Source organism: Amblyomma mixtum, chromosome 7 (assembly GCF_055824585.1).
Source record: "Amblyomma mixtum isolate Tamu chromosome 7, ASM5582458v1, whole genome shotgun sequence".
NCBI classification, from domain to species: Eukaryota; Metazoa; Arthropoda; class Arachnida; order Ixodida; family Ixodidae; genus Amblyomma; species Amblyomma mixtum.
Genome location: NC_143018.1, coordinates 10,488,058 through 10,500,713, shown reverse-complemented (window position 1 = coordinate 10,500,713; position 12,656 = coordinate 10,488,058). Strand labels below are relative to the sequence as shown.

The 12,656-nt window shown below is 45.5% G+C and overlaps 2 protein-coding genes across 7 annotated transcripts in view; one reads left to right on the top strand and one right to left on the bottom strand.

The window, feature by feature from the left end:
* The window catches only part of Mcm2 (DNA replication licensing factor Mcm2), a 34,359-nt gene that overhangs the window by 18,077 nt on the left and 3,626 nt on the right, over positions 1–12,656 (top strand). The window contains exons 17-18 of the mRNA XM_089551675.1: positions 1,855–2,010; positions 3,615–3,769. Of these exons, the coding sequence (XP_089407801.1) occupies positions 1,855–2,010; positions 3,615–3,725 (267 nt within the window). The 3' untranslated portion in view covers positions 3,726–3,769. The remainder of the gene's footprint in view (positions 1–1,854; positions 2,011–3,614; positions 3,770–12,656) is intronic.
* Grip (Glutamate receptor interacting protein) overlaps positions 4,221–12,656 on the bottom strand; it is a 130,746-nt gene continuing 122,310 nt past the window's right edge. For 4 of the 6 annotated variants that reach the window (XM_089551669.1, XM_089551670.1, XM_089551673.1 and 1 more), the window contains exons 12-18: positions 12,321–12,538; positions 11,512–11,727; positions 10,978–11,122; positions 9,674–9,819; positions 8,570–8,869; positions 6,834–7,546; positions 4,221–6,293 (exon numbers count right to left, since the gene is read on the bottom strand). In XM_089551669.1, the coding sequence (XP_089407795.1) occupies positions 6,057–6,293; positions 6,834–7,546; positions 8,570–8,869; positions 9,674–9,819; positions 10,978–11,122; positions 11,512–11,727; positions 12,321–12,538 (1,975 nt within the window). In that variant the 3' untranslated portion in view covers positions 4,221–6,056. The remainder of the gene's footprint in view (positions 6,294–6,833; positions 7,547–8,569; positions 8,870–9,673; positions 9,820–10,977; positions 11,123–11,511; positions 11,728–12,320; positions 12,539–12,656) is intronic. The other 2 variants (XM_089551671.1, XM_089551672.1) reach the window with 1 other exon arrangement.

Sequence of the window (12,656 nt, the reverse complement as noted above, 5' to 3'; positions counted from 1 at the left end):
AAGTAGGGCACTGCCTCTTGAGTTATCATAGAAAAATTCTTTCCTGATCTGCCTTTTCCAGAATCGATATAGTTCTACACTATGTTTCTTTTCCATTGAATTCATCCAATATTTAACTTCCGCGTTTTTAACCTGTCGTTTAATGCTCTTTCTTTCTCCGTCCTCATGACCGGCATATTTACTGGTTAGTTTTCTAGTTCTTTTCCGCCACTGTGAGTCAATGTTCTTTCTGTATAAATATTTAAATACCTTAGCTGCCCACCTGTTATCTTCCAATTTCCTCAGGCGTTCTTCATACAGTATTTTACTCTTAGCTTCCCGTGCCTCGAACGATGCCCAGCCCATATCCCCTTGTACTGCCTCTTTTTTGGTTTTGCCGTGGGCACCTAGTGCTAATCTTCCAACAGCTCTCTGATTTACGTCTAATCTCGACTGAACTTCTGCCCTTAAGCACAGAACTGCATTGCCGAAAGTAAGTCCCGGCACCATTATTCCTTTCCAAATACCTCTTAGTACTTCATATTTGTTGTACCCCCATAATGCCCTATGTTTCATTATCCCGGCGTCTCTTCGTCCTTTTGCCCTAAGAGCCTGTTCATGCTTTTCCGTGTATATCTGCCCTTCGTTTAGCAATATCCCGAGGTATTTGTATTTGGCCACTTTGGGTATTTCGTGGCCTTGTATTGTAAGCACCTGATCAGTTGTATCGTTAAAAATCATCACACCTGATTTAGTTGCGCTAAAACTGAATCCTAGAGCGTCTCCTTCGTCTCCACAGCAATTAACCAAAGTTTGTAAATTTTCCTGGCTATCTGCTAACAGTACAATATCGTCCGCATACATTAAACCCGGGAGTCGCTGCTCAACTACATTTCCGCCTAATCTGTACGATAGATTATAACCCAGATTACTTTCTTCTAGCCTTCGTTCCATATTTATCACGTAAAGCATGAACAGCAGCGGTGATAGAGGACAACCTTGCCTTAATCCTTTGTGCACCCCCACAGTTGTGGTACTTTTTTTCCCTTCCCATGTAATTTCAACTTCATTATCTCGGTAGATTTCCTGTAGAAAATCAATTACCTCATGACCGATGCCTAAATCTTTCAATATGCTCCACAGGAGTTCCCTGTTCACGTTATCGTATGCACCGCTTATGTCCAGAAAGGCTAAAAACAGAGGTCTATTTTCCGCCTTAGCTATTTCTATGCATTGGGTAAGCACGAACAGGCTATCATCTAACCGCCTACCCCTTCTGAACCCATTCTGTAGTTCTCCGAGTATCCTATTCCCTCCGATTGCTCAGAATCCCCGCCAGCTGGTTGTAGGAAATTGCACTTAGTGATGCGGTTTTCCTAGCTGCCTTTGTTGCGTATCACTGGTCATAACATGTTCATTTTCTTCAGCAGTTCTGGTCAGTCACTGCATGAAAGGGAATTGTAGTTCTAATCTTGGGTCTTTTTTTTTTGCAATTTTCGGGAAAAAGAAATATTGGGTGTTACTTCGGTCGTCTTTTGTCATCCGTGTCGTAACTTTTCTACTCTTGTGTCATTGTTAATCTTGATCTGTAACTTTTCAGAAGTGAACCTCATTTGCTATGAACCTAGAATTATGCACTTTTTGAAGAGAAGAAGGACTTCATTTCTGTGAGAAGAGCTTGTGCTTGGGGTGATGTTCGTGTTACAAAAGGCCTCATTATACTTGCCGATCTTATCTTATCTTATCTTGTTATAATGTGGAGGTTCACTGAGGCTGTGGGGATTCAGAAATTTGTTTTCACTGGGGTTTTCATGTCGGCATCCAAACGTGCGAGACCTTTGCAGTGCTGTAACTGCGGCATGGTCTACTTCTCAGACATTCCAGAGGTACCTGTGCTACAAGAAGGACAACAACGAGCTGCTGCTGTTTGTGCTCAAGCAGCTGGTGCAGGAGCAGATCAACTTCATGCGCAGTCGCTACGGCAGCGAGCCAGATGTGGTTGAAATCTCCGAGAAGGACTTGCAGGAGAAGGTACGCTGTTTTTCTGCCGCATGTCCCGAGAGCCTTTACGCTTTATTTTGTGGGGAATACAAAACTCCAGTGGGTAAGAAATGCCTCAATCTCATCTCCTGAATTTTCTTCTTAGTTTTGTGAATGTAAGTAGGCCAGAAAAGCAGTGAGCACTGCCTGAATCTTCCTTTGTGTCAATCATGCACCATATGCAGCAGAATCTCGATGATGCAATCACAGTTGTTACGAATACAGTCGCCGACCGTTTATTCGGACCTCGCGGGGACCGTGGAAATGTCCGAATAAACAGGTGTCCGAAAAAACAAATTCAGAAAAAAAAGAGAAAGAAATCGTTTATTTACATGCACTGGCTGATCCCGGGCTGGCGTTGCATATGTCTCCTCGCCCAACGCCGCCTCTCCTCCTCCTCCTCTTCTCCGTTCCTTCTTTCACCACCTCCTCTACTTGCCTCCTCCCCCACATCGTTTCGAGAGCCGTCGGGCCTCATCGCATCTGCACCGCTGCGTGCTACCACGGCGCTGTCGCGGGCTTGCTGCCGCCGGCCTGGCGTTGCATAAGTCAATGCTCACGCGCGCTTCAACGAAACGTCTTGATACTGCTACTCGGGGTTCAACAGACCCCTTTCGATGACAAAACGCCGGATGTAAGCTGCCCTAGGCTAATATCGCATCTCCAGTGCTGCGTGCTACCACGGCGCTCTCGCGGGCTTGCTGCCGGATAAACAAACAAAGCGGCTCCTGGATTGCCTTGAGATGGCTTACTAAGCTGCGGCCGGAACTGGTGTGGCGCGCCACCATGCGGCGCGCTACCGAACCATGCGGAAACGATGATGATGAGCGGGAATTTGCAGTAGCGCCACCTCGCGGGGCAGCAAGGAGGCTCAGTTCAAAACAAAAATGGCGTTGAGCGAAGTGAACCGCGCGCCGGTGAGCGTCGGTGCGGCAAGTGCTGCCGGTCGAATTGGCCCAAGGAGTGTCCGAAAAATCAAACGAGAGGCTGCAAGATGTCCGAACTTTTGGCAGTTGTTATACATTACGGTCTATGGGGAGAGTGGCGGTGCCACGAAGCAGTCTGAATAATCGAGCATGTCCGAATTTTTGGAGTCCGAAAAATCAGTCGGCGACTGTATCGGTGCTTTACAAATTTGTAAAATTCCATGGCCATAGTGCATTTTGTACAATGGACGTTTAATGGACGTGCAATGTACTTTGGACGTTCTGAGCGCTACAAACACAAGAGCCGCAATCTCATCTGTGAGCACAACACACTGCCCTTGCATCGCGAATGCCGGTCCGCGGTCACATGGTGCACATCATGAGCACTTAATGGTGGTGTGTTCGGATGCTGTGAACATTTTTCACTAGGGATTCTTATCGAGATTCCACTCTAGACACACTACACAGTGTATTTTTAAGGAACTGCTCACATAGACTTTAAAAAGGTGACAGATTTCGCCTTTTTTTTGTTTGTGTGTGTCAGCAGGCAAATTTGTAGCTGCTGGCAGTTTTCTCGGCCGGAAGTTCGACGGGGCAAAATCTACACTGCGTACTAAATTCAGAGCTGTTATTCACTCAGTGTACCACAATTTTTTTTTTTTTTTTCAGGCCCACCAGCTGAACATCACCAACCTGACACCATTCTTCAAAAGCGACCTGTTCAAGTCCCACCACTTCACACACGATGCAAGACGCCACCTTGTTATTCTGTCATTTTGAGCATGGAGGCACCCCCCAAAGAGGTGTTCAGAGAGAGCCTGCAAGTAAGTTTGATTAGCAGATGTACAAATGATACCTATCACATTGTGCATGCTTAATGTTCTTTTATGTAAATGGTCTCTTCGTTGGATCTAATGTACTAAGTTAGGCAGGTATTCTTGGAATGAAGTGCTATCAGGATAACTTTGTTGCTGCTTTACTGGCTTCTTACTTTGCCTGAAAGTCTTTCTTCAGGTGCCCTGAGATAGAAAAGTTGGGGTATTTCTGTAAATTACATTAGACTGCTTTCCCAAACCGCCATGCGAGGTACTGGGAAAGACTAGAGGTGCAGTTGTGCGTTTTTTTTGCAAACATCTTATGTGCTGTTGTACTTGTGGTAGAGTGATAAACGTGACTCATTTAACTGAAATGGCGGCATTTAGCTGCTCTCTCTCTCACACCCAGCAGTGCCGCAGTGTAGCTCATAAAATAAAAGGACCAGGAGCAGCGGCTGTGTGCATTTCATTGCGAACAACATGCTTTTTTTATTGTCATGTTTCCTGAGACTCGAGAACAACCAAACTGCTGTACAGCAAAGCTCATGGACTGCTTCTAAACACTACATGGCAGCGCTTTGTCTTTCGAGAGACAAGGTTCGAAGGCACTTCGAGTAGACACCAAAACAGAACAACCACCTGCATTTCTACTGAAATGCGCCGTAAAGTTTTTCTTTGTACCTTCCAGCTCTGCTTTGTTCACTTGTGGCTCCTACTGGTTTGAGCATAGCATCTACAAGTGGCGACATCTCATAGCAGTGTTGGGAAATAGCAGAGCTGAGGGATTGCCTACATGGACTCATGAATTGGTAATGCTTAAATGTGAAAATGGGAGCTGCAGGTTTGTGACTAGCTGTTGTCATTGAAGCTGAACAAATTAATCACTCTTTATATACACGCTAATAGCATAGAGTTTCTTACTACTACCTAGAGGGAAAGCTGGCGGCGCTGCACTTCAGCCAACATGGACGCTCAAAGCATCATGGGGCGGTGAGCTACTTGTTGCGGCACAGTCGTAGTTTTTCGGGAACACAGAGTGGCAGTACTAAGGCGTTTCATTCCGAAAACGTAGTTCGTGTGTGCGCAGACGACTTTCGCGCGAACGCAGTGTGCAAAAGCCATAGTAGTGAAGACGCGACGACACACGACGCCAATAAAAGGTTTTACTCTTCCGAAATGCCATTAAAAAACCTCTTAAAGTATCTAAACAACAACATTTTTTTTGAAAACATATTTACTTTTAAAAGTGCGCCTGTTAATTACGAAATATTAGTTTTTTTAGTGTTCATCACTTGGCCAATAGGAAAGGTAGTCATGTCTTATTTTAGGCAAACTTTGCACTTAAATGCTTTTCTGCTCATTTGTTGCAATCATTAGACAAGATATTGAATGTTAGGACGTTTGTAGCTATCAAACAGCTTTATTTTTTAATTATTTTTTGGCCAAAAGTTACAGTTCCGCAACAAGTAGCTCACCGCCCCATGATGCTTTGAGCGCCCATGGTGGCTGAGGTGGTCACGTGGGGTCTCCATGCAAACTCCCATAGACGGCTTGTCAGCTTTCCCTCTAGGTAATAGTAAGAAACTCTATGGCTAATAGAGAGCTGAAAAACATCGAGTAGGTAGAATGATGTAGAATTGTAAAAAATAGTCAGACAGTTGGAGACAATGATTTGTAAATGGTGGAAAACGCTTAGTAGCTATCTGACTCATTTGGAGGTTCTTATATTTTTGAAGCAGTCTGCTCATTTCGTTCGCATGCTTGTGTTTGGCCATTAGTCATTGGTTGTGAAATGACTTTTACAATCTTTTCTCTGCAAAAGACGACAAATCCACTCCTCTAGAGGTGCCATCTGAATGGTTGTATTGCTGCAAAATGTATTTCTTGCACCACTCGCTCGCATTCATATAAAATCTGCAATCCTAACATGCGCAGTAACATTTTCAACATAGTTAGAATTAGCCATGTGTACATAATGGTAGCTTTATAAGTTAAAGCATCACTAAACCTCAAGAACATAAATGCAGATGTAATGCAGGGTTATTGTTCAACATCCGTGTTTCGACTATGAACAGAAACAAACCCTATTTCATCAAAGATGAAAACGAAGACGAAATGATTATCTCAAGCATGTGCATCTCTTGGCATGCATGGTTGGCATTTCCGAGCCCTGTACCCGTGTTAGTTCACAACCTGCATTGTGATTTGGACCGGAACGTCGGTCCACTTCCTCTCTGCTTGCTTATCTTAGCTCGTGTGTCTCTCCGAGTTATTGTGGTGGTTGCAGCGAGACAATTCACAGGGTCTTGGTCAGTATTTGGGATCCTGGCCGTGACCCGTGAGGTGAGGAGCAATCTTCGCGGTCGTTGTCGTCGATCCAGGGGTGAAATGCTGAGCCTTCGTAGTTGCGGTGCGACGAATTGCCATTGACGTAGGCTGGCCGGCTGACGATGAGCTCGACCGAGTCGCCCGCAGAGGCCATGAGAGGAACGGTCAGGCAGCAGTCAAAGTCGTGCGTCTTGGTTTCATTCACCTGCAGAGACGGCCCCAAACGTGTCAGTGAGACGTCTTCACTTAGTGCATCAGTGAGACTTTTTTAAAGTTTCGTACGCTACTCAAAAGATGATATGGACTATTGAGTGAGCAACATTCGTGATAAAGGATTGACACGGACCTTTGGCGGACCATAGGCTTTTCATCGGGGCATTGTGCAGTAATGTTTGCATAGCATGCATACGTTGTCTGAATTTTTAACCTCTGTGTGTACCCGGCACTTAGCTTTCTGCTTCAGAAATTTTCATAAAGCTGCATTATTTGCAAAAAATGCATTCAGACTTTTGCGTCAACTTCTGAAAGTGCATTATGATAAGAACAACCACATGGATGCTTTGCCTTGTGGCATATTGCAATGGGTGATGTGTAGCAAGATATCCACCATGGTTGAATCAGAATTCAGGATCTGAATCCAAATCGGTCATTGAAACACGCTGTTTGATTTTGCGAAGCAAGAAAACTTGCTCCAGATCGGCAATTGGAATACACCATTATTTTAGCTACATCTGTTGCAACATACCTGCAAGATCCTATCAAATGGTTTGAGTATCCCACTCATGTCAGCTGGTCCACCTGGCCGAATTCGGTTGACATATACGCCCTTCTCGTACAGGCCGTCGGACACACTGAAGCCAAAGTCCTCGTAGACTTTGTCCTTGAAAAGCGTGACCCTGTGCACTTCGATGGGAATGGGTGCTGTCATGCGGCCACCGTAGTTGGGATAAGGCGTCACAGAACCATCGCCATGGCGATGTCCGTCGTGCTGGACTTCGTACGGTGACAGAGTGAACGGTGCTTGTTCATGATCGGCCGCTTGGAACTCGCACTCAGTTGATGTGTCATCTGACTGGAGCCGAGACTGAAATCCGTACAGGTCGTCATACTGGAGGTTTTCTGGGTTTGGCAGGTGCATCTCCGGGTTCGGCAGGGGTGCGATGGAAGGCAGACTACCCATGATGCTGCGTTCTATCTGCCGGAGCAGCTTGGACTGTCCGCATGTCTCGAGGTCTTCGAGGACCTTGGACCAGTCTGCGGAACCGCTGTCCGATGCGGCTGAATGGCTGCTTGTCGGGATGAAGGTCTGAGGGTGTGACGCACTCGGGCCAGGGATAGCGGTGAGGTTCGGTGGTGGTCGATGGCCCCACACGTCTCTCTCCCAGGACTTGAGTTCAGCGGACACGTTTGAGCAGGGCTGTTGGGGAGACGACGGCTGGGCCGCTGTTGTTGGAACGTCTGCATTTTATAAACGAGACAGTGGGCTTTGTTTAGAAGGGTGTCATTCTTGGCGCATTTGTTCTCAGGATCAACAAATTGGGTTTTAATTTGGGAAGTGTATGGATATTACAGGAAAGGACAAGCAGTTTCAATATCTTCCAAGGATGGGGCCAGATATTCACACTGTTTTCATAGGATCATAATTTCTAGAAATTCAATTGGGTGAACAGCCGTTATTGTGGCCACATAGTTTTTGTGTTCATGATTAAAAATTTTTTGAGCATGGGAAATGAAATGTACAGAAGAGTGCAAGACTTTGCGACAGCATCTTCTGTATGAAAACTCTAATGGTTCAGCTGGATATAAACTTGTGAAGGCAATCACATGTGTAAATGTGCATCGCTTCCAGCACTTGAGAAAGTATCTCAAGAACCATCGACATTCCACATAGGGTCTGCCACCATACCATCTGCCGCAATATAAAATGCCAAGAGATGGCGAGAGCCCTCATCGGCAAATCGTAGTTTTGACAGAGTGCCTCAAGATTTTTTCAAAGGGGTGTTTAAGGGGTGTTAAATGGTTCTGGATATCTCCTTGGGGGGAAATATCTGGACGTCTCACCCACAGGTTTAAATATACAGAAAGAAGAGTAGAGGAGGGGTCTTTTGATCTGTGTTGGAGCAGTGCAGCAAGTTACGCTGCAGTCAGGTGTTTTAAATGGTGTTATACGAGATTTGCGAAAAATTGATATCGGGTGCGTGTGTCTGGTTCGTTTTGCTTAGAATGTAAATATGGTGCGATCTAGCAGTTGTTACTGCTGGCTCTGCTGATTGCGTGGTGCGCTTCCTGACACCTTAACAGGGGCCCTAGAGCAGACTCAGTCCTTTCTTGTCATTGGAGGGGGAATGTGGGAGGACTTCATACTACAAATGGCACCTCAACATGATCTGTTATAGCAGTGTGCTACTGACCATTCTGCAACTTTGTTTGGATGCTGGGGAGGGTCAGGTTTCACCTCCTAATGGGAGCCTGCTCTGATACCTGTTTCCCGACGGGCAGCATCCGGCGTTGTAGGCACGACCTTAGCCAGTGCGGGAGCCGCGGCACCGTTGGCGGCAGCTGCGGCGGCCTCCAGTCCGCCATAGCTGTCCCACGACTCGACTGCGCTGTCGACGCTTGGGATAGGGGTGGCGTACAGGTTCAGGAAGCTGCTGGGCTCGGGCTGAAACGTGGGACGAGGCTCGGTTGTGGCAAGGCAGGGCGCCGGTGGTGTCGCCACTAGGCTCCTGCGAAGAGCTGGGCTCACCTCTTTGGGCCGCTCGATCCGGTGTGCGTCCAGGCCTGGAAATACACAAGTCACTGAGCTCACTGTTGGGTGTGCACACTTGCAGCTTGCTAGCATTAGGCTGTGTAGCCTCGATGCAAGAAATAAATCTGCTTTTATGCAGTGTATGGTACTATGAGGCATATTTTAAGGCGAAAGCCTTTAATGGCTCATACTCGCGGCCATGACTCTGTCCGCCCGTCCATTACATAAAACGTTTGTGATTTGTGGCGATTACAACAGATGGCGCCACCCATCCACATGCTACGCTGACTTCCTGCCAATGCGTATGCAGTTCTCCTTGTCTAGCGTAAGGATGCTGGAGAGCGTTGCGGGAAAGGCTTTTGCCTCATCGCACTTTAGATCACCAAAGTTCCTCCTTGAAATTTTATTGTTTTGGTTCTTCACATTTTTGTGAGGTAATTTTGTTTAGCTTTAGCTGGAATACTGTTTACTAATCTGGCTTTCCACCGTTTAAGGTTAGGGTTGATGTGCTGGTAATGAGATAGTTTGGGAGTTTTTTTTTTTCCTGAATGGTTATGTTGAAGAGAGACGTTGAGAGAGGTTTTGTACCATGACCACACTCTTTTCTCATAGTAGACTGAATTGCCATCTAACAACAACCATATTACACTGCACAGTGGATATGCCACTAAGCTAAATGGTGTGCGGATGAAGTGGAACAGCTCGAACTTCTCTTCCATGGTGTCAAAACAATCGTGTACAACTTTTTCAGGAGACCGGTGTTTCTCTAGCTCGCGGCAATGCTTCTGTGGAACTCGTTTGCACTGCTGTTCAGCTGAGCACAGAAGCTTCTGTACCTTGATTTCTTGGGGACTTGGATATTTTGAGTGTGACAACATCTCCGGAGTTTTGTAGCAGGAGGATAGCCTCGCTCAGTGGCTTTCCACGCAGGCTTTGTCCGTTGATCGCGAGGATCCGGTCGCCCACATGCAGTGCTCCCGTCCTGTGGGCAGAAGTAATGGAAGCTGTTACAGCAGATAGAGTAGCCTCTCATAGAGTAAAAACCGTGGTACATTCAAGAGAAACCGCGGTCCCATTTGGCCTTCCATAGACAACTGTTGTTTTGCGTTTATAGCAAAGACGTCTTTATTCAAGGAACGGTTTATTCAAGAGCATTTTGCCAAGTGACTGGTGTGCAAAATCTAGGACTTCTTGAACAACAGGCACACGATAATGCCACATTCTCGCAAAGTATTGGTTTTCGTATGGAATCAAACTCGCATTATATTCTTGGCCACGTTGCATTCGTGTAAATACGATATACTTCCACAAAAATTGGACGAAGACAAAAATGGAACATAAATGTTACAACTGAAAATAAATCAGTAGTTCATATTGGAATGATGAGCAACATGGAAAGTACTTCAAAGTGTTTCTTTTCTGAACCAACACTATGTATGTAGCAAAAGGACACTTATATACATACCTGGTAAAAAATTTTGCTGGCTTGAGTGATTTTACTAGAGAGGTGATCTACTGTGGTTAGAACTGCCCTTTATACCATCCAGAGTGCGATTTTCATGTCTTTTACTATAAGACATATACTATGTAACATATTCAGGCTACTTCTTGCTGAGTTTACCATGGTTTCATTGTAGGACAGTTTCAATTATGTGTGTTCAGAAGGTACATCTGTTCAAATGGAACCTTGATGTTACTTGAAATATAAGTGTTCTGCAAATTGTTAAAAGTCCTCATGATCCAGAATTTCAATCAGCAGCCAAATGACAGTGATAGGTTGTGTCATTTCTCATGAAATTATTTAATTTGTTCTTTTCTCTGTCATTTTGTTGCCATGTAGGCCTTTCAAGCGCATAATAGTTGTTTCATGATCAGTCTTAGAGATATATAACGTGTGAGCACCATGTGTGAACTTCATTTTCTTCATCCTTGTTTGTTAGTCATCACCTTTCTTGGCCTCTTGCTAAAGCAGACATAACTTGAGCATAAATGCCACCATGTGGATGCATGGTTTGTTCGATGTCTGCTGTGTGAGTGAACAAGGTGAAGACAGGGATGGCTAAGGGAATGCAATATCCTTTTCTACTCAGAGTAATACGTAATCTTGAAAAATGGTGCAGTATAAGGGGATTTTGCTCACCTCTCTGCAAGGCCTCCCTCAGTGAGCCCTGATATGATGATGGGGTCAAATGGCTCTTCCGTTCCCGAGATGGTGATCCCCAATGGTCCACCATGTCTGGCCAACTCCACAGTGAAGATGACGGCTCCCGTTGCGTCTGGTTCCTCTGCGCATAGATTTGAGCACTGCTCGTGCGAGTGTGTCCAAATAGTAACTGTTTGAGCTTTGCTAAGCACTTATCGGCGAGCATGACGAAAGTTTTTAAAATTTGTCTTTCTATTCCTTCCATTTTTTTGTTTGTTTGTTTGTTTGCCTTCACAAGGACTGCGCAAAAAATTTACCAGCAATCAGTTGTGGAATGCTGTAACAAATCTATACATCTCAGCTTTCATGAAGCAGAAAGTTGATCTCAGGACTGAAGAAATTGCAGCATCTTATAGATGCATATTGGCAACATATTTGGAAAGCATGCAAATAGGAACTCAGATTCCTCTCCAACTTTGTTTTGAAAAAAACTCATGTGTGTCAGGTTGAGGTCACACAGGGGTGACTGACCGCAGAAGGCTTCGTCCTTGCGTATCCGCAACTTGACGACTTCCTCGGAAGCCTGCAGAATCTGTGCGGCATCTTCAATGGTGCAGTTGTCCATGCGGACTGAATCGATGGCAAGAAGGTGGTCGCCAGGCTGGAGGGTGCCCGTGCGGTGCGCCACACTGCCGTGCTTGATGTCGGAGATCAAGAGGGGCTCACCGGGCCGCCGGTTCTTGGGCGCTTTTAAAGAGAATCGATAGAATACGTGTCAGTGAATTCAGTTTTTTATTTCTCCACACGTATGCACAATTCTGGAATGGATACCTGAACAAAAAGTTTAACTCCAGCTTGACTAGGTGTTTCACTTGTGGCTTCTTACTGACAAGGTCACAATTGACATTTTAGCAACTCACTAAAGAGAAACATTTTCAAAGCACATGAAATAATATGGAGCCACCACTAAGAAGCCAGCTTTATGGTCAATTTCTGGCTTCGGCGCTGGTACGAAACACCGTATAGGTATTAAAGTGCTAATTGGTGATGGGAATCTAATCTTGTGGTCGAGGTTTGTTGATTCAGGTCTGTTGCTTGCAAGAAGCGTGCTGAGACAGCAGCATTAACACAAGACCTTTAAATCATTCAGCCTTCATGAAATGCCAAGCAATTTTTTGCACTCCTGGTGTATTCAAACCATACCATTGTTTCATTACCTAGTCCAGAAATTGTCATAAGTTTTACCGTGCATTTTGATCTTGATACCACTGATATGAAAGCAGTTGAAAGGAGTGCTTTCATCAGATGCCAAGAGATAAAAGGGATACAAGCTTGATTACATGTGATGGTGATTCCAAGGCCGGGGCCCTTTTTGGCGAGCTTGACGGTAAAAGTGCCGCTGCTTGGGATGACCGACTCTGCGACGTCAAACTCAATGTCAAGGACCACTCGAGGTCGAGACTGCTGGATGAGCTGGGTAACCTCCTCGACCGAGAGGCCCTCGGTCGACTGTCCATTCACAGTGAGGACTCGGTCTCCGATTTGGACGACACCAGTCCTGGGGAGAAAAGAAATGGCCCGTCACTGTCATTTTGCTCACTTCACTGTCAAAATGAGCGGAATGTTGTAATAATTTTTTTTTTCCTAATAAATCTCCCAGTTCTTCCCATATCTGC